The sequence below is a fragment of the Lathyrus oleraceus genome, chromosome 4 (genome assembly GCF_024323335.1).
Source record: "Lathyrus oleraceus cultivar Zhongwan6 chromosome 4, CAAS_Psat_ZW6_1.0, whole genome shotgun sequence".
NCBI classification, from domain to species: domain Eukaryota; kingdom Viridiplantae; phylum Streptophyta; class Magnoliopsida; order Fabales; family Fabaceae; genus Lathyrus; species Lathyrus oleraceus.
In genome coordinates, this window is record NC_066582.1 from 398,328,226 (window position 1) to 398,351,147 (window position 22,922).

Sequence of the window (22,922 nt, forward strand, 5' to 3'; positions counted from 1 at the left end):
CAAAATTGAGTTGCTTTGAGGTCAAATTGAAGCAAATCAGTTCATGATCCTCAAAATTCAAATCCCTGTATCTTTTTATATACTTGGAATTGAAGAAAATTGAGGCCAGATTTGTGATCCTGAGCATTTTCTCTTTGAAATAGTGTTTTAGTTTTTCATTTTCCATTGAGATAATGTTGATACCTCAGGATTGGCATTAATTTTAGAAAACAAATAATGTATCCACCTCTGTTGTTTTAATATGTTGGGTTGAAGAAATTCAACATCTGGACCAACATGTCATGTACGATGTCACGACGTCAGGTCTGTGACATCGCACATGTGTAGAAGACTGAATTAATTAATTCAGTATATGTCAAGGGATCAACAAGGATATCTGGTGAATATCCTAACTCCCTTGTGGAGGACTTGAAGACTAATTCAGAATATATATAGGCTCAAAATATGGAGATATATATGGAGAGAGATTAGGAACTTGAAGACCTTGTTTTTAGCAGAATTTTTCTGCTGAAGTTGTAACAGCAAAGAACAAGTCTGCTGCAGCTTTCTGAAGGCCCAAATCCAGTTGGGTGATTAGGTTATAAATAGCTGATTGTAATCTAGTTTTTGTAAGCCTCTTAGAATGAATTTTTAGGGGTGTGTGTAAGGTAAACCTCCCAATCTGTGGGAAGGTTACCATGTGTCTCTCAGTGGTAAACCTGAGAGGGTTTGTTACTCAAAGCCTGTAGGCAAGAGTAATTATGTTCTTGAATGAAGCTGTGAAGCAAGTTCAAGGTGTTTGCACATTACATTGTATTTGTAGTGATAGGAATGGAAACTGGAGGTTTCTATCTAGGAGTTCCTAGGTATAGATTGCATTGGGTAGGGATTAAGTGAGGAGTTGTAAACGGGGGAGTTTAACTCTGAATTGATACTACTAATAGTGGATCTTCTTCCTGGCTTGGTAGCCCCCAGATGTAGGTCATGTTGGACTGAACTGGGTTAACAATTTCCTGTGTTTGTTTACCTCTGCATGTTATAATCATGTCTGCCATAATTCAGGTTGTGTTACAGTCTGCCAATCAAGTTAATAACAAACCTGATACATAGCCTTCTGTTGGAATGTCAATCAGAATGTTTTGACATTCATCAACAACAGCACATACTGTTTAATAAGCTGATGAATTCAGTTCAGTATGTAGTGAAGTCTGGTTTTCAAAAGCATATCAGACAAGGCCAAAAGAGCTGTGGGAAACTGTCAAACTGGATGTCTTGACAGTTCTTCCAGTAAGCTGATACTGAAGTAGAGACTGGTTGGTCTTTTACAGTACAGCAAATTTAGCAGTCTGTGTTCAGGAACTAAACAGACTGAGCATATGGTTATGGGCTTGGATGTCAGACGGAATGTTGTGACATTCATTCCTGACAGCATATGCTATATTGTTGGATGGTTAGTTTTTCTGTTTCAGGATTTTTCTCAGGCTATTCTTCAGGAATCCACCAGCTGTTCTAAAATCTAGGAAACTAACAACTAAGCTACAATTAATGAACCTAACAAATAATCTATTTGTTAGCTCCTTAATAAGTGGAGATTAGTTTAACTTGTTACAACCTTTAATCTAGGAAATACAAGTACATGACCAACAAACTGGAACAATGTAACAGATGATGTTCAAAACAGGATTGAGACATCATGATGACAACTGTGCAGGAAAACAACAGTGGTGAATGTTATGGTGCACATAACTAGGTGTTCCTCCATTCTAGGATGACATAGAATGAGAGGATGTGACACTGAAAAAAAAAGGGGTGTACATTAGTACAGGGTGTAATAACTGTCTTGCTGTATGTACAATGTTAGATCAGATGTCATGACTTGTGGTAGAACATCTGAATACTGACTACACCAGAATTTCAATTGGTATCAGAGCAGGCATCCTGTTCTGTCTCTGGATGAGATCCATGGGTGATACTTTCTGGTAGCTGGCAAGGAGTTATGTTAGTACTGAAGCTGGAACCTGGGTAAGGTTCTGAAATTCCCTGAATGGTCCCTTGAAGTAGGTGGATGGACTGTTCATAACAGGAATGGTGTGTACCTGTCTCTGGAGATTGGCAATTGGGCTGAGTGTGAGACAGCTGTGCCAGTACTTAATCACATTCAAACCTGGTATGGTCTTGGAGGCCAATTTGGTGAAGTGTGTGTTCACAGGTTGAGTTGTATTATGATTTCCGCTGCATAATACCTGGCAGAACTCAAACTCTGATGTAGTTTCCCCTCATGTGGATGAAAGGCTGCTGTGTTCAAGATCTCATCATAATCTACTGAAGATGTCAAAGATACTTGAGTCTCCTCAAGTCCACTCATCATGACGTTCTCACTTCAGGATGGTAAGAGTCACTTAATTACTGATTCTCTTACTCTCTTGAGTAGTGTATATGAAGACCTTGAAGACCTTCAAGGAAGGTTTGTTCCAAGGAGGTGGAACCAATGTTCTATGTGATGTTAGAACATGTTGTTCAACAAGTATGCAGCTACTGGTTGAAGAGCAGATGTATTAGGGCTCAAACAAAGGGATAATTCTGTTTGGAACCTACTCCTGACCTGGAAGAGGAGACATCTGTGTGTGCTAAGTTGACAAGGGCAGAGTCAACTGGGTGTGAGCTCAAGAAGGTCATCCCTAGAAGTTGAGCTGGTTGAGATGTGACATTGTGCAATCTCCTGCTGTTAGGCATCTTCCTGCAATTTGATCAGGATTGGATAGTTGTTCCCTGAAGTACTATGATGTGTTGGAAGACAAGCCTCCTGGATGTTAGCAGTCAATAATGGGGTAACCTGATTGTGATATCATTTAAGGGGGTTGGAACCATGAATCTTGTTATTCAAACACCACGTTCAGAAGTGGCAGTTCTTACTAGGAGTGAGAATATGAAGATTCAGAGGTTGGTTGAGGTAATATGCTCTGGCAATGCATATCTACTATTGACTGGTGTGTGTCTCACAAGTACTTATGATCAGCTGAAGCCTGATTGGTGTGATTGGAGGAGTTAGTTGCCACTGGTAAGGGATGGTGGATGTCATGTTGAGACATTTGTGTACAATGCATGGATATTGGTGTGGAGTTTCCATGATTGTTGATTTGAGGGGGAGTTTTGGTCAACCCCCTCACGTTTGGTCAGCCTAGGGTCAGGTTGGCTGTTGACCTGTGTCACATGGGTTCTGGTTGATGTGTGACACATTTGCAAGGAAGGATTCATCTCTCTCATTCCTAAGGGTGAATCTAATCTGGAAAGAGTCTCAAGACTGTTGAGGTGCTTGCAGGCAGAAGATGTTGACACAAAAAGAGTACCTTCAAAGTATTCTTATGGTGGAAGTATCTGAAAGGATAATTGGGAAAGGATTTAAGATCAATGTCTACTTGTGTCAAGTACAAGTATTTAATTGATTATCCTTGGAGCTCAAGACAACTGATGTTTCTTAAAGATGCTGGAACATCTCTTCTTCAAGACCCTGTGCAGAATCACAGGAAGGATAGTACATTGGCTTTGATCTGTCTCTTTGGTGGCAGCAAAAGCGTATGATCTCTGAAAAGGTTTCCTGGCAAGAAACATGTTCAGGCCTGGTGTGTACAAGAAGAAGAAGACATCATAGTCTTGATGGTGGTTACTTGGATCAGTTTATTTCTGATCTAGGTAAGGAAGTGCATTGGCTAATGCACACTGTGGAGTCAAGAACTAGTGACAGCAGTCTTGACATCATGGAAACAGCCCTGCTTTAGGAAGAGGAATCCTTGGCATAGCTGAAGGGTTAGTTTCTAACTGGTCCTTCTGAAGACTCATACATCAGAGTGTCTGATGTCTTTGGAGAAGAAGCAGGGATTCATCAAGGTGTGATCTTGGATGACTTAACTGCAAACCTGCAGGATGGAGGTTGTTTACTCAAACTTGGTTCCACAATCAAGTCTATGAGAACATTGAACTCTTGTTCTGTGAAGGGAGGAAGTTCTTTCAAAGTGGCAGAAGAAGGAGCTGAATTCAACAGCTAGATGTCAAAACACAATGTTGTGACATTTGGTTCAACATCAGACGCTTAGTTGGTGAAGTGGCACATCAACTTGAGATAGAAAGGTCTACAGGGTTGTAGATTGGATACTTCAAAAGCTTGAAGTTCTATTCTTACTTGGAAGGTCAGAATATCTTTGGGAGAAGTCTGATAAATTTGGGGAGGTCAAAAAGCAGCATTTGACCTTTTCATGTGAGGATTCATGAAGGAGGTAATCAACCAGTGGCATTTGGTCTATCTCAGAAGTGAGTTCTAAGAATCAAGATAATCAACATATGGCAGCAGATTATTCTTGAGTAAGGTCTGAGACTAATTACTTTCGAGTAGAAAAGTAGGAAGTTGAAGACAAAAGGAGGGGCTTCCATTCATCCCTTGGAGCTTGTGGTAGAAGTTCTGATCTATCTATGGAAGACTGTCTCTGGTAGTGGGATGAGAGTGTATATATCCCAAAGTATGTCTGGATTCCTCTGGCCCAAGATGAGGACTCAGTAATATCTGAAGTCTATCAGATAGTGCTCCCTGTGATGCTGTGAAGGAAGTCTCAGCTGATGTTCAAACATCTTGTGAAGTGATCTTCTGTTCTGGTTAGAAGAGAAATTGACACAGAGTGTGGATGTGTTCAGCCAAGAGGGTTGGACAGAGGGTGCGCTCTTGAAGACATGAAGATGCGTCTTATGTTTTCCTTTCATCAAGTGGTCTGGAATCTCTTTGAATCAGGAAGTATGTGAAGGTCCAACCTTGGGGTGTTGGATATGATCATGTGTGACCTCCAAGAGAGTAGGTTGTCCATGACAGGGGGAGTTGTGCCTTTGTGCTGCAAGCAATCACCAAGCTTGTGGTCTATGTGCTCTCAGATGACTAGGTAGTTATCAGGATGCTGTGATGTATGTCAAGGCTGAGTGAGCAGAAGAATGTCTGACCGGATGTCATGACATTGCCCTGGACATTGCTGTTGATTCCTTCTGATTTTTCAAGTCATTAGGAATTATGAGGGTGGTGTGGCTAAGTCTGATAAACCAGAATAAGACTAATGGCTACAGCTGTGTGGTACAGGGGGAGTAACCAGCAACTGAAGTGTGAAAAGTGAGCTGTAGCAGTGCTAGGTGTCAAGTCTCTACTGGAGGTATGACAGAGGTCTTGTTGAATGCTGGCTGAATGCAGGAATGTTAAGACATCGCGTGCAACGTGTCTGACTGCATATATGGAATGGTCTCCATGCACTGGAACGGCTGTTTTGGAAAAGAAACAGTCAAGAGCTATAAAAGGTATTCAAAGATAGTCTGAGATTTTGTTGGTGATTCTCTGACTGTTTCTCAGCAAAAATAAATGCATCTTGACCAAGCATTTATTTCTACCGGAAATTCCTAGGCACGGGCTGGACTATTTAAAGGATGCAAGAGCTCTCCTCTCCCCACAACAGAAACACTCCAATCTCAGAATCATGGGGTATGTTAAAGTCTGGGCAAGCTGCGCCTGGATCTGGTTTTGTGAAGGGTGCCTTTACAAATGTTTAGCTAAAAAGGGGGAGAGAAAGAAACATAGTCCTGGGGTCGAGAAGCAAACAGATCACTGTGGTAGCAAACAGAAAGTTGGGGTTGGGGTTAGACACAAAATTCACCAACTGAATTACCACTTGTGTCTTGTGATCTGAGTTAAGAGGACAGTTGTGCCTTGTAATCTGAGTTACATCATTCGTGTACTCAGCATTACATACTCTTCAGGAAGCTCTCCTGTTGAAGGGAAGGGTTCTGGTACAACTGACCCGTGTACCTCATCTTCCTCGTGTACACCAACATTGGTGTTCATGGTGGGGGGGAGATAATAACAGAGGCCTATTTGTTTTAGCTAAAATTTGCCAAAGGGGGAGATTGTTGATACCTCAGGATTGGCATTAATTTTAGAAAACAAATAATGTATCCACCTCTGTTGTTTTAATATGTTGGGTTGAAGAAATTCAACATCTGGACCAACATGTCATGTACGATGTCACGACGTCAGGTCTGTGACATCGCACATGTGTAGAAGACTGAATTAATTAATTCAGTATATGTCAAGGGATCAGCAAGGATATCTGGTGAATATCCTAACTCCCTTGTGGAGGACTTGAAGACTAATTCAGAATATATATAGGCTCAAAATATGGAGATATATATGGAGAGAGATTAGGAACTTGAAGACCTTGTTTTTAGCAGAATTTTTCTGCTGAAGTTGTAACAGCAAAGAACAAGTCTGCTGCAGCTTTCTGAAGGCCCAAATCCAGTTGGGTGATTAGGTTATAAATAGCTGATTGTAATCTAGTTTTTGTAAGCCTCTTAGAATGAATTTTTAGGGGTGTGTGTAAGGTAAACCTCCCAATCTGTGGGAAGGTTACCATGTGTCTCTCAGTGGTAAACCTGAGAGGGTTTGTTACTCAAAGCCTGTAGGCAAGAGTAATTATGTTCTTGAATGAAGCTGTGAAGCAAGTTCAAGGTGTTTGCACATTACATTGTATTTGTAGTGATAGGAATGGAAACTGGAGGTTTCTATCTAGGAGTTCCTAGGTATAGATTGCATTGGGTAGGGATTAAGTGAGGAGTTGTAAACGGGGGAGTTTAACTCTGAATTGATACTACTAATAGTGGATCTTCTTCCTGGCTTGGTAGCCCCCAGATGTAGGTCATGTTGGACTGAACTGGGTTAATAATTTCCTGTGTTTGTTTACCTCTGCATGTTATAATCATGTCTGCCATAATTCAGGTTGTGTTACAGTCTGCCAATCAAGTTAATAACAAACCTGATACATAGCCTTCTGTTGGAATGTCAATCAGAATGTTTTGACATTCATCAACAACAGCACATACTGTTTAATAAGCTGATGAATTCAGTTCAGTATGTAGTGAAGTCTGGTTTTCAAAAGCATATCAGACAAGGCCAAAAGAGCTGTGGGAAACTGTCAAACTGGATGTCTTGACAGTTCTTCCAGTAAGCTGATACTGAAGTAGAGACTGGTTGGTCTTTTACAGTACAGCAAATTTAGCAGTCTGTGTTCAGGAACTAAACAGACTGAGCATATGGTTATGGGCTTGGATGTCAGACGGAATGTTGTGACATTCATTCCTGACAGCATATGCTATATTGTTGGATGGTTAGTTTTTCTGTTTCAGGATTTTTCTCAGGCTATTCTTCAGGAATCCACCAGCTGTTCTAAAATCTAGGAAACTAACAACTAAGCTACAATTAATGAACCTAACAAATAATCTATTTGTTAGCTCCTTAATAAGTGGAGATTAGTTTAACTTGTTACAACCTTTAATCTAGGAAATACAAGTACATGACCAACAAACTGGAACAATGTAACAGATGATGTTCAAAACAGGATTGAGACATCATGATGACAACTGTGCAGGAAAACAACAGTGGTGAATGTTATGGTGCACATAACTAGGTGTTCCTCCATTCTAGGATGACATAGAATGAGAGGATGTGACACTGAAAAAAAAAAAAAAAAAAAGGGGTGTACATTAGTACAGGGTGTAATAACTGTCTTGCTGTATGTACAATGTTAGATCAGATGTCATGACTTGTGGTAGAACATCTGAATACTGACTACACCAGAATTTCAGATAAAGTTGGACCGGTCCGATGGAGGTCACCAGAGAAGATGACCGGAGCTCTAGCTCCGGTGGTGTGTTGTCATGCTTCCTGACCATCTAATCATGTTTAAATGTTCTAATCTGGACCGTTGCATTTGATTACCACGCGTACATTGCATTGACTGAAGTCCACCATGTGGACCGCGCGCGTGGCCATCAGATCTACCACCTCAATTAATGAGGGAGATTTGATGGCCCTTGTTTTTTCTATTTTTATTTTTATTTCTGATTTTATGTTTAATTCATATTAATTTCATTTTTAATCCAAAAAACATGGGATTTTCACCAAAAATCTTTAAATATTTTTCTCTTTCATATTATGAATTAAAATTATTTTTTGGATTAATTTTGATATTTTTTATGAATTAAATGTTTTTGTGTATATTTTTAATTGTTTAAAAATACTTCTGACTTTTCAAAAATCATGAAATTTTTGTCTATGGTCCTTTGACCTAGGATAAATCTCTTGGCCATTTATTTGGTGTTTTGAAGAGATTTTAGGTTTTTACCAAATTAAAATGTATTTTAATTCATTTTTAATTGGATTTTCTAATTGATTAAATGTGTAAAAATTATGTCGAGCCATTTTTATGGTCTTGTGATGTTTGACTATTTGTTTGGGTCTTGGTCAAGGTTGAATTGACTTTTATTGGATCAAAAACATTGGATTTAGGGGATTGATGAAATGTACATTTCATCTCCCAAAATGAATGGATGGTTTTGATTTGATATAATCCTCCATTGATCAATTTGTGTTTCTATCTTCCCCTCCCTATTCATCTTTATCTCTATTCTTCCCCATTCCCTCATTTGACCAATGAAATCTCTAATGTCTTAAGGCTAATTGGTTCATCAATGACCTATTGTCAGATGAACCAGTACAAGTATGACTGAGATAGGTCTCTCCCTCTTGATCTTTTCTTTTAGTGTGTGGTATGTTTTAGGAGTTTGGTTCTTCATACCAAACATATAACATGTATTAACACCTAAATTTTTATTGCCCGACCTTAGATAGTTGTGACTCTACAAAAGTCCAATTACGATTGCTTAACATAGAGCTAAATTTGACCCTAAAGGCATAACATTCTAGTAAGTGAGATTGTAAATCTCCCATTATTCATGGTATTGTGTGGAAACTTGACCTTTTTTTCTTTCATGTGAGCTAGTGGCATACTTGTTGAATTATCCAAGTTGGAGCCCTTCTCATGGAAGATGTCTTGGTTTAAGGATCCATACTTGTGAATGGATGGTTGAGTGTTCTCCAAAGAATGACTTAATCAATTAAAAATACAACTAACACTTGACTAACTTTTGACTAACATTTGACTAACATTTGACTAACTCTTGTTAATATTGCTTTACTTTCAAGTCATTTATTTTATGCAATTTAAATTTCAGTCATTTATCATTCATTTCCATTTACATTCCATTTAACTTGTTTATGTTTATGTCATTTTCACTTCGCTCATTTGAATCATATCTTGTGATTGTATATATTGTTTTTGCATTTTGATTATTTTTTATGGTTTTAGGACCTTAAAATACTTAATAACAACAAAAACCCTAAAAAAATGTTTGTTGGACTGTTGACCTTGATCTGAAATATTGGACTTTGGATTAGGCAACACTCCATATGCAAAAAGGACTTGGCCAATGCCAACATTTTGAGACCAAGCTATTGTGAATTGAGCCTTCATCTGATGCAAGTTTTGGGATTAGTTTGAGGTCATCTGCAACTCTGTCTTTGTGCTTAATTGTTATTTTGATCTTGTGTGTGATGCTTTGTTCTGAGTTGATCAAAGAATATTTCAGTTGATACATGAGAAGATAAAGAAGACTACTAGCTATGGAATTTACTTGCTTGGATGTGCCTATCTTTATTTGATGCCTTGATCTTCATGATGTCTAGATATTTCTATTTGCTCATTGATTATTGCTTGATTAAAGTCCAAGGGAAAATGGGTTTCTATATGACATTCTTGTCTGTTGGATGACATCCCATTGATTAGATATTTTCAACTCTTAACTTTTAAATTCATGCTTAGGGTAGTCTCTTCATCTCCTCCCCACTTATTATATTTTAAAATCTCTCCCTCTTTTCAAAAACCTTATTTGCCTGTGATTTCAAACTTAGACATGTTTTAATGATTAAAAACTTTGGTCTTATGCCAATGAATTTTCAAACTCTTTCTTAAATCAAAGTTGTAAATAAACTTAACAATATTGACTTAAAATTTCAAAAAGAAAAAAAAGAACTAATAACTTCATTCAAGCTTTTGGCCCTTTGTGCCTTTTTATTTAAAACTTTTGTTAAAAAGCAATTCACCACCTTTAAAATTGTTACCACGAACTACGAGATTTTGATCCCTCATTTTTATGTTGGTATGTAGGCACAAGTACGAAGGTCTTGTCAAATACAAAAATATAATCAATGAATTCTTTTCTCATCTCCACACTCTATTTTCTCAAACATCTTTTATCCCAAACACATATGCAAACATGAAAAAGGCTCCCTAGGAGTACCTAGGACACTTTGGGTGCTAACACCTTCCCTCTATGTAACCAACCCCCTTACCTGTAATCTATGACATTTTATTAATTTTGATTTGAAAATTTCTTATCTTTGGATTTTGTTCGAACTTTTCCCTTTTCCTTTGGAAACAATAAAAGCGCGGTGGCAACTCTGGTTTTATTGACGTTAAGCTTATCCATAGCTTGATGGTCATGAATTTACTGCTACAAAAGTGATTTGAAAAATCACTATTTATAGGCAAACTAGTTATTGCCCATCGCATGAATTATACATCCATCGCGCATGCGATGGAAATGGTCTTCCCCAACATCTCTTTGTAACGTTCATATCACACACATCATACTTTCATCATGCGCGTGATGCTAACGGTCCTCAGATTCTCCCCAACGTCACCATCGTGCATTATGCATATATCACACGCATGATGGAATCCTATCACGCGCGTGATAGCCTATATGATTATTCTAGAGGCTAAAGCTTTTTTCCTTCTTTCTTCTTCTTCTTTTCTTCTCCTTTGATTTTTCTTTCTTCTCTTCTTTTACCTATTTTCTCTTATAGAAACATTGCACACAATTTTACACGTTACAAAAATTAGAATTGAATGTAAAAATAAAATAGATACTTACTGATAGATTGCCTCCCATCAAGCGCTTCTTTTCCGTCATTAGCTTGACGGACCATGCCTAAGGCACATCAGGCACAAGGGATACCCTCGTGCCAGTCAACTCATTTGTTTCCTTTCCTTTGTCAACCTTACTACTTTTTTCCTCTAGATGGTAGCAAGTATCCAAGTCCTTCACATATTGTGTTCAATCATACACATTGAAAACTACTTTTTCTTTGTTGAACTTCAAGACAAGTTCACTAGTTTCCACATCTATCAAAGCTTTCCCGATTTCCAAGAATGTGCGTTTGAGAATTACTGACCTTCCTGAATCTCCTTTTATATCAAGTACCATAAAATCTACATGAAATACTAATCCATCAACATGTACTAACACGTCTTGCAAGATACCGAGCGAATGAGTAACAGATGAATCCACTAAAGTAAGAGTCATATTACTTGGTATGATCTCTCCCAAGTTAAATTATTTAATCTTATTCAATGGCATAACATTTATACTAGACCATAAATCACATAAGTCATGTGGGATTTTTACTCCACCAATATTGCAAGAGATAGTAAACTTACCTAGGTCCTTTAGCTTGGGTGGCAATGTTTGAGGAACTTCTATCTCATCCTTCTTAGTCATGTTTACTTATTCCTTGACCACTTTCTGATTTGTTCCCTTTAGTAATGCCTTCATAAACTTAGTAAACTTAGGTATTAGTTTTAAAACCTCATGGAACAAAATACTTACTTGAAGTGTAGTCAACATCTCTTTACACTTTTCAAACATTACTGCCTCATCTTCATGTATTGGTTTCTTCTTAATTATTGGATACGGTGGTTTGATGTAATCAGGTAGTTATGGATTCAAATCATTTAGGATTTTCTTCTTGGTCCTTCTCCAAGGGTAATTTTTATATCTTAATTGTTCAATGATGATTCCTCTTTCAATCCTCACTTCTTCCTTTTCCATCAAAACTTCTTTCACTATTTCATCTTGACCCTTATTCGTGATCACCTTAAAACCTGTTTCTACCGCCTTCCAAGATTCATTCTTAGGATTATCTATAGTGTTACCTATAAATCCTACACTCGAGATAGGTAAAATAACTATTTGTCTAGATGACTGACCAATCTGCATCTCCAAAGTTTTTATAGACACATCATGGTTCATACTCATTATCTCATGGTTCTTATTCACCTTATGAAATATATTATGAGTTGCCCTAATGAAATTTTCCAGGGTCTCTTCCAGTTGTAAATGCTTCCTTTGGTTGGATCTTGTTGGTCTTGTTGCATTCCTTGATTAGCACTTGAATTTTGGTTATTGCTCCATCGGATATTCGGGTGATCCAGTATGTATTGTAGGTGTTTAAATAAGGGTTATTCTTATGAATATTAGAAAATTGGGATTCTTAACTAGATCCTTCCAAACAACATCTTCCATTTTCATGTCACTCGCCACATAAATCACACCTAAGTGCTTGTACATGACTCACGTTAGCCTTACCCAAGCTGCTTTCATCTAGATTTTTGTTTAATAATTCAATTTGGGCTAAAAGTGCAGTATGAGTATCACCAACTAACATACCTTTGGATGTGTCTAAATTTTCAATTTTTACCGACTTTCCGCTCTTTGAATGATGCTCATTCAAGCACATCTTTTCAATATGGTGTTTAACTTATGGTTCGGTCATTGATCTGATCGTGCCTCCCGCAGGAGCATCTTACAACATGTGTGTCTGACTCTTGAGACCTTTGATAAAATTTTGCATTTGATCCATATTATTCATATTATGATTTGGGCACCTGCACAATAAAGTTTAAACCTTTCCCATGATTCATATAGCGATTCAATTTCCTGTTGCTCAAAATTGGTTATTTTTGTTCTTCGCACAGAAAACTAAGTGGTGGTGAAAATATTTTCTAAGAATTTATCCTTCATCTATTTCCATGTGTGAATAGTTCTATTTGGAAGGAAAAGTAACCAACCTTTATCCCTTCCAATTAGTGAGAACCCAAACAACCTTAGCTTGACTTGGTCTTCTGTGACGTCAGCTAGTCTGCACATCGAAGCTATTTCGTAGAAGTGAGCAAGATGCTCCCACAAGTCTCTAATCACATTCTCGTCGAATGAATTATATCTTAAACCTGATAGCACAAAATTCTTAATATCAAAGTTAACGGGGTTTTCCGATACAAACCCTCTCGAAACATGTCCTTCATCGATTCTTTTGTAGTAATCCCCCATGGTTTGGGATGGTGCAACTACCATGGTGATCTCATCTTCAATGTTCAAAGAAATCAATGGTCGATCTTCTACAAATATCCTTTGAGCTAGAGTTGTTTCTCTAACTTCTCTCTTGATAACACATGCAATTATTTCAATTTCTGGATCACACGGTGTCAATGCCGATCCTGAGTTACGCATACACAAACAGGAAATACCTCAATAATACTATGATTTACGAGAAAATAACACAAAAATAAAAAAGAAAACTAAAAACAAAATGTTGCACAAGCGTTGCCTTGTTGAAATAACAACAGTTCCCGACAATGACCCCAAAAATTTGATGACTTCTCAGCAAGTGTACCGATAATGTCGCAGTAATAAATAAGATCAAATCCACATGGACTTCTATTTAACAAGACAAAGTTGTGTAATACGTAAGAATTAGTAAACATGTCTCTGTGTGTGTGTGTGGGGGGGGGGGGGGGGTCAATTTCAAATGCGAAAAAAAAACAAAGTCTTCAAACAGAATTAGAAAGTGGTCAGGTTGTGTATAGGATACCCCATTTCTCTATTGTTGATGTTCGATGCATTACATGAATAATATTGACACTATAATACCACAGATAATTAACAAAGTCGCTATAACTAATCCCTTGCGATATAGCTCACTAATCACTACTCTGAGTTTTCTATCCCTAGTTCACCAACGTAAGCAGGATTAGGCAATGCAACATAGCGTTAATTTACTTGCCACTACTCGGGGTCTCCTATCCCTATTCAACCAGCGTAAGCATAATAATTTCCCTAGGTACAACACATAGACTAATGGTCACTATGTGCCCAAAATCAGATTAAAAGAGTATCTTAGATAAAAAGCATTACGAACAAAAAGAAATTAAATAGAATTATAAGTCAAAATACTCATGCAATATCAAGTCAAAGATATGTCCTAACAATATTGAAACAGGTTCATCAAACACAACCTAACCTAGAGAGAGCTAGCTACTCATAATTCAAAATACAATACCAAAAACAATTAAGAATAATTGCATATGATATCCCTTGAAGGATTAGCCTCCAATAGCTTCAAATGCTCCTAAAAATCAGTTATGATGTTGTAAAACTCTTATTTGTTGTGCCAAATTTCATAACCCTTGAAAAAGTGTCAAAATCCCATTTAAAAGCCTTAAAAATGGATCAGAACGCATCAAAAAAACCCTTAAAAAGGGGCTATCGCACGCGTGATGATCTGCATTGTGCACGCAATGCAGCTGTTACATCCTTATCTCACGCGCGATGATGCACGTGATTATTCTAGTAGTTTCACGCTCTTGCTACCTTTTTTCATCTGATTTTCACTAAGTCCCTATTTCTTCACACTTAGCTATTTTTCCTCATTCTTGGTCTTTCTTCTTCATTTTTGCTCCTCTTTAACTTGTTTTGATCCGTTTTTTCGACCGAATTCATGCAATGACGGGTTGTCATCAGTTATTCCTGTATTAGCTTATAAAATAATGGGTTATGTTATTCCTGCATGCCGCATAAATAATACACATGACAATTTAATCACGATTTAAAAATAAGAAAAAAATTGATCTGAGAAAAGTAATAACTAGGGATTAATATGGTCGGTTAAATTTTGTAAGAAATTAAATAGGGCCTTTTCCCGGGGATTAAGTTGGGTTATGTAGTTTTTATGAGAGAACAAAAAGGGTTTTCACTCTAAATTTAACGTATTTGTATACATTTGTATTTTTTTCTTTGTCTCAAAATAAAGGTCTCTTTACAATACAAATACAATATTTATTAATTTTTTTTACTATTGTACCCTTATTTATTACTTCATTCGTAACAAATTATAAGATGTTTGGAAAAGAGAAATTACATATGAATTTATAATATTGTCCTTCATTAATTACACATGATATATTCAATTACTCCACTAACTATAATTAATAAAGAAATTATAGTAAATGATGTTAATTATCTCATTAAAGTTAACACGTCTAAATATTTTCTTAAGAGCAACACATTACTTAAATAAAACACTTATTATGAGACGGATGGAGTAGCATATTTGACATTTAATTTTTATATCGTTTTATATTGAAAACAAAAGTAATGCTTGGACATCTATACGCATTATATGAATGAATACATGGATGAACGTTCTAGAAAGGGTTGAATAAACCAACCCCTTAAATTATTCTGAAAAACTTTTTCTTACGTAAAATTAATGTTCAAAATGCGAAGGCAAACGTGATAAGCAAAAACAAAATATAGAGGATGAATTTAATATTAATGTGTTTCATTGTCTTCCCAACATGATTGATTCAATCAAAATTGAAACAAATAGACATAAATAAAGTTGCTTTAACAAGCAATTTGATATTCATTATAGTATAATTTTTGACATAGCTCAAAATTGAGATATAACAATAACTGATTAATTTAAACTAAAGTTATTACGAACATAATCAGGGTATAGAATAGTCAATGAACTAGATACATCACATAATTAAACTTATATGATAAAACACCATAAGTAAGATCTAAATCTTGATGAAATTCTTAGGATGAACAAATATAAGAACATCCCATATAATGCACAAAACCAATGAGATAGGGAAAAGAAATGTACATCAGATGTATTGTGGAACACCCTTTAACCCGACTCTTTATTTATAAAAGATAAAATAATTATTTGCTCAAAAACAGATGTTACACATACTCGACAAACAATCCTCTTTAGAATAAAACATAATATAGCAACAAAACTCAACTTCAACATGCTTTATAATATCTCAATAAAATAAAACAATTGATTAATTAAATTAATCAAACAACAACTATAAAACATTGACTAAAACATCCCAACCCAGTGTTACATATCAGAGCAACGACAAAATTAAATAACGTAGAAAATAATAAATAAGTGAATATGACTTAACGCTCTCCTCCAACTCAACAACAACTGCACCTCCATCTGATTATCTATACTCCAAGAGAGTACAGAACACCATAAAATAATAAACAAGGGTGAGAATAACTTTACAGATGATAGTGGTGCATTAAATAACAAGGATAGTCATATATAACATCAATTATCATTCTCACATAAAGGTTCACAACAATGGTAACAACTACGATGCAAATGTATGATGTAATGTATTTCCCCTCCAATATGTATGTGGTAGCAAGATTTGGATGTCAGAGGTATGTTACTGGATATCCACATCTTGCTCCTCTCTAGAACACAATGTTCTTTTTGAACATGAGACCGTTATTGGTTCTCTCTAAACTGTAACCTCGTCAGACCGAAGTCCTACCTATCTCCGATATACATGAATGCATATGACTCAACAACACTCTCAAAACACTCTCAAAACACATACTCAATAATCAACTTGAAATTAAATAAGTAGAATTCACATCTTGTACTCAAAAAGGTTCTCTTTGAATTAGGTTTCTCTAAATCACAAATTTTCCAATGTAAGGCCAACACAATACTTCTCTCTGAACTACTCAACTCGAAATATATTATATAATTGTCGCTCAATCATATAAACATATAATATTCACACATAATCATAAATATGGTAAAGTTAGTATTACTCATGTAAGGCCGCTGTCGCATTACGCGAAAAACCGGCGGGAAAACAAGAACAACAGAGCCGCCACCGTGCGTTATTTATCCCAAAAGAGGGAAAGGAAACGCTCGAAGTAAACCTAGAAAAGACGTGGTCTCGCGACCAAAGAGAATGGGTTCGGGAGTCGGTTATGCGAAGGGAAGGTATTAGCACCCCTACGCATCCGTCGTACTCGACGGGATCCACGCACAATAGGAAGGAAAATGGTTGCTAAAACACTGCTCAAACAAACATCAAACACTGGCTGAAAGAGACGCAAGAAAACAGACTGAAACTGACTCGGCAGGATACCGCATCCTGGGCCTACTTAGTCTATCAGGCATAGACATCAGAGTCGAAGTAGTTCGGACTGGGGAAACGACACATGCTCGCTAGGATATCGCATCCTATGCATACGTATCTCCTTTGGACGAAGGAGAATCAGAGCATTCGTAGCTCGGCTGACACGCACACAAACAAACAAGACACACACAGGCAAACGTAGAGCCCGAATGCCAATCACTGGACTTACATCAGCATCCGAACCAAAACACACACCCACTGGAACCCAAATGCCACTCGATGGACTTACATCGGCTTCCAAGCACACAACAACACAACAAGTTAATAGGGAGTCGGGGACTCGAGCCTATAACTGTCAAGCACACACTCAAACAAACAGACAACAAATTGCTAAGGAGTTAGGCACTCGAGCCTAGCAACTGTCAAACAACACACACAAAAAGAAAAAAAAAGGCGCCCGGAGAGATCAGCTCATCTCCTGCCTACGTACCTCATCTGGTATGAGGATCAGGGTGACGTAGTTCCCCTACGCAGGGAAAAAGGACTAGCCTAACCAGATAACAGAGGGAGACACAACACTAGGGAGACTACGACTCGAGCCTAGATGTTGTCATGCAAAATCGTCCCTAAGTTAAGGTTTCTAGCTAACTTGCACAGGAAGCAAGCCTATCCTAAACATGACTTGCACAGGAAGCAAGCCACACCTAACCTAACTTGCACAGGAAGCAAGGGTCTCGATTGCAACTAGGGCAAGAGAAAGGGGAGGTCTCAATCGCAACGAGGGCGAGAGAAGAGAATTAGTGTTAGTTGTTAGTCAAACTCGACAAGACATCGCATCTCGTGCCTACGTATCTCATCTAGACATGAGAATCAGAGTTGCCGTAGTTCGGCTACGCAGGGAAAAAGGACTAGCCTAACCAGATAACAGAGGGAGACACAACACTAGGGAGACTACGACTCGAGCCTAGATGTTGTCATGCAAAATCGTCCCTAAGTTAAGGTTTCTAGCTAACTTGCACAGGAAGCAAGCCTATCCTAAACATGACTTGCACAGGAAGCAAGCCACACCTAACCTAACTTGCACAGGAAGCAAGGGTCTCGATTGCAACTAGGGCAAGAGAAAGGGGAGGTCTCAATTGCAACGAGGGTGAGAGAAGAGAATTAGTGTTAGTTGTTAGTCAAACTCGACAAGACATCGCATCTCGTGCCTACGTATCTCATCTGGACATGAGAATCAGAGTTGTCGTAGTTCGGCTAAACTATTCCCGTTGGTTTGTGTTTTTTTAAGTGGACAACGTCACTGCGCAATCTACCTGATGCTCGACCTTTGGAGACTTACTCACCTGTAGTAGAAGGAGTTAACGTATCCTTTAGAGGGGATAATGTTTGTTTGTGTTTTAGGAAAGCTCAAGCAAGAAAGGAAGTCCTATACGAAGGAACCGTGCTACCTTAATTGACATGCAAACGAGACTACGCGGAGTCTAACAAACCTAGGGGATACAATCACACCACACAGGCACATACAGCATGAAATAAACACACCAACAAGGGGCTCAAACATCAAGGCTAGGTTTTAGTCGAGGGGTCATATCAACCTCAACAAACAAACCACTAGAACTGGGTGGTGTTAGCTCTTAACCTTGACATTGAGAGCCAAGGTGAAGCAGATGAAAGGAGATGAGGGGTGTGCCTCATTGCTCTTATCCCTGGCCAGGGAGAGCATTTGAATATCAGAAGGTGTGGGAGTTCAGAAAGGGGGAACTCTTTCCACAAGTTAGACTCTATGGATCTTGGGCTTTTACTCACTATGCATCAACACAGGTAGTGTGAGCAAGGTGAGTGACACACAGACTAGCAGGGGATAGATTGCATATCCCTTGGGTTCTGCCAATTGCCTCTTCACTTAGGAGGTCTTTAAATATGTACAGGGACAAATTGTAAACATACACAAACATTGCCTCTTAAGGAGGACTTCAGACAGTTGCCTGACCAAGTAACAGGCCAGGTCTTCCAGACTACATGAAGATTAGAAATATACCTCAATGCAAATTGCTTATACAAGCAAAGCAAAGCAAAAAGTTCACAAGGAACTGAGCAACTAAAAGCACCTGAAATAGTCAAACAGACATTAGTATGCAACTTCAAAACAAAGCAAAAGGAAACAGACATCAACAGTTAATCATAAGCAAGTGAATGTGCAAGGCACAAGGCTCAAGGCATGTGAGCCAAGCAACCTACAAAACAAAACATGTTAGTCATGATAAACAAACACACATAACCAATTTATGTTGGTCTCATTGGACAATTGTTGGTTAACCTGAAAAAATGAGCTCAAATGTGAGTAACAGGACCACTAGGGCAAGCCTAGGGTCAAAAGGGTATGAAAAAGTTAAAACAGCAAGGGTCAAGTATCCAAAATAATGTTCAAACAATCAAGAAACAATACCAATTGGTTCCACATTCGTATCAATCATCATCATCATTTCATGAACAAGTTAGGTCAAAGCATGGCATGTAGAAGCTCATAGAAGTCAACAGCAAGACTTGAATCAAAATCAATCTTAAACATTCCCAAAAATCATCAAATAAATCATTATCAAACACAACCCATAGCATGGTAAGCATGTCAAATTTCATCTCATTTGGACAAGTAGAAGATAGTCAATGAAAATCAGAAAGGCAAGACAATTTTGAACATGCTCAAAGAAGTCAACCAAACATGCATCAACTTGAAAATATCATAAATCAGGGATGGCATATGAGAAATGAATGGGACTAAAACCATAGCAAAGTTTAAGATGTCTAGTAATCACATATCAAATTTCATGTCCATCTAATAAAGTATGAGCATTTCACAAAACAAATGGGAACAAGTGTCACAAAAAGTCAACATAAGACCAAACAGGGGACAAAAATCTCAATCAATCGGAAAATGCCATAAAAAAATCCACAAAAAATCACATGTAAACTAGACATACACAAGCTCAATCATGCAAAAATTCAATCCATTTTAAGGTCAAGAAGCATGGCTATGAAAATCATCAAGTTGCACATCAATGGTGTGACACAAATTGTCACACCCTGCTTCAAAAAATTATAACTTAATGACCAGAGATGATAAATTCATGAACTCTATACCAAAATCACCATGGATGTGTCTAGTTTGTGCACAAAAATTTTCAAGGCCATAGGATAATGCATCATCATTTCACAAATGATTTGGTAAAAGGTACAAAATATTGTCACATGATCAAAAACCTAATACCAATTAAAAACCACTCATCCAAAAATTCTGGAAAAATCATGATAAATAAGTAGAGATCAAGCAGAGCATAATGCAAAAAATTTTATGAAATTTGGATCACAAATGGATGAGATATGATTTTTGTAAGATGGAGCAATCAAATGAAATAAATAATGAACATGACATGGATTTAATGGTACAAAGGCACGGGCGATGGCATACTTGTAATTACTGAAACCACTAACCAAAACGCAACGCACAGGGAGAACAAATGAAATGTTCTGATTGGCTCATGCCAATAGAACAGTGACCAACGCATGCACACACGAGAGGAATTCTGGGCAACGCTTAGAAATTAGGGTTTGTGTTGATTTTGAAGAAAATGATGAAACAATGGTTGTTTGGTGATGTCTTGCTGAAACAGTTGCTCTATGGACCTCCAAATGATGAATGATGAAGAGGGTTTGGCTCAAAACAGCTTGGAATAGCTCTAATCTCAAACTGCCATTGATGGTGCTTGAAGAAAAACAGTCGAGCTAAAGCTGCTACAGATGTGAAATGAAGGTTGGGATGGGCTCAAAATGGTGGTTAGATGATGAAGCAACAATGGCCAGCTCGTGTGTTTCACAAATTTTCAAAGAAAAGCTCAAAGTGCAAAAATGGAGATTTGAGAGAGTGAGAGAATTCTGTTGGTAAAATGGTGGCTACTAGGGTTTTGGAATGACAGAAAAATGGTTAATATACTTCTGTTTTAAGTTGGTTTAATGAGAGCTAATCACAAATTAACTTAATGAAGCATTTTGCTAAATGGCCATTTTGGTTCACATGTGGAGGTGTAATGGCTGGTGCACGAAAATTGGGCCTTCCACAAGTCACAAACAACATTTCAGAACTTAATTGAATGGCAAAATGTATTAAAATTGGTTATTTCAAAATTTCACTTTTGCACCATACTTGAAATTAATCATGATAGTTAAAAAATGCCATTTTGATCCATGAGGTTTTGGTGCATGAGGGTTACATTTTTGGAAAGAGGAGGTCAAATGTGACTTGTTGGAAAAAACCCCACCAAATTTGGCCAAATGGTTTGAGAGATATGGCCTTTTGAAGTTCAAGAATTTTTGAAAATGAATTGATCATATCTTGCCAACCATACATGGGAATTGAGAGTTCTTGGACTTTTTGGAAATGGGAGAACAAGATCTTCAACTTTCATGTTGGGCAAAAATTCATTTGAAGCTTGTATCATGATGTAAGTTTGAGGATCAAGACGTTTCCATTTTTGGCAAGTTTCAGTTACAGGTCCAGTTTCTATTTTTGGAAATTTCTTGTCTGGCTTCAAATTCTTCCATGATGATGTTTGACATGATATATAAGGCCTATATGGACATGAAGGAACTCTCTCAAACCAAATCCAACCATCAAAACCATAAAATCAGGCCCAGTTGACCAAGTTTGACTTTTTAGGGTTTCTGGCAAACTGTGCATTGACTGATGACTTCTGAGCATCCAAACCTTGACCAAAACACCTCAAATGGATCCCCAAGTCATGTGAACATGTTGGACCAACCCTAGGGCCTTGGCTCCTTGGAAATTGTGCTTGCTTGCTTGACTGACTGATCTCCTGACCAGTTTGACCTAATTCCTCTGATGATCTTGCACTTGAGGCAAAAGGGACAATGCAATGCTATGCAGTGGACCATGTTATGCTATGACCTAATATGAGAATGTATGTACAATGATAGGTGCAAATTTGAGGTGCTACAGCTGCCCCTATTCAATCAGCTGGGAACCCGAACGGATGATAGCAATGGCTGTCAGACTTTCAGGGTAAACAGTGATTGAATACCAAAGAACCGTAGAAATTTGCACCAACTAGATATGATACAAATAGAACCACGTCATTTACCGATGACAACTGCATGACAACTTCAGAAAAGCAAAACCATTTACCGATGGTTAAAAACCGGGAACTTGATATTTACCGATACCAACTTCAGCAAGACCATTTACCGATGGCTGCTGGGAAAACAACTTCTGAAAAGCGAAACCATTTACCGATGGTTAAAAAACTGGAAACTTGATATTTACCGATATCAACTTCAGCAAGACCATTTACCGATGGCTGCTGGGAAAACAACTTCTGAAAAGCGAAAACCATTTACCGATGGTTAAAACTTGATATTTACCGATATCAACTTCAGCCAGACCATTTACCGATGGCTGCTGGGAAAACAACTTCTGAAAAGCGAAAACCATTTACCGATGGTTAAAAACTTGATATTTACCGATATCAACTTCAGCAAGACCATTTACCGATGGTTGCTGGGAAATAATTTGATGTAGAAAGGAAGCAAGACCATTTACCGATGGTGGCTTCAGAGCAACTTGATATTTACCGATATCAACTTCAACAAGGCCATTTACCGATGGCTGCTGCAACTGGGAATTCGATATTTACCGATATCGAAGAAAACTGGGCCATTTACCGATGGCATCTCTGCTTGGGGAGGAACGAAATCTTTATGGTGAAACCAGACAAGACGTTTACCGACGACTTCTGGGGATCTTGATTTTATTAACAAGGAAGATGACACAACATGACCAGACATTTACCGATGACTGGGATGAGACTCGATGTTTACCGACATCGAAAGATGATGTTTACCGACATCAAAAAATGACCAGACATTTACTGA

The 22,922-nt window shown here is 37.7% G+C and overlaps 1 protein-coding gene across 1 annotated transcript in view; it reads left to right on the forward strand.

Annotated features, from left to right (window-relative positions):
* The first annotated feature begins 14,312 nt into the window (after nucleotides 1-14,312).
* LOC127137716 (uncharacterized acetyltransferase At3g50280-like) overlaps nucleotides 14,313-22,922 on the forward strand; it is an 88,709-nt gene continuing 80,099 nt past the window's right edge. The window contains exon 1 of the mRNA XM_051064147.1: nucleotides 14,313-14,364. Coding sequence (XP_050920104.1) covers nucleotides 14,313-14,364 — 52 coding nt within the window. The remainder of the gene's footprint in view (nucleotides 14,365-22,922) is intronic.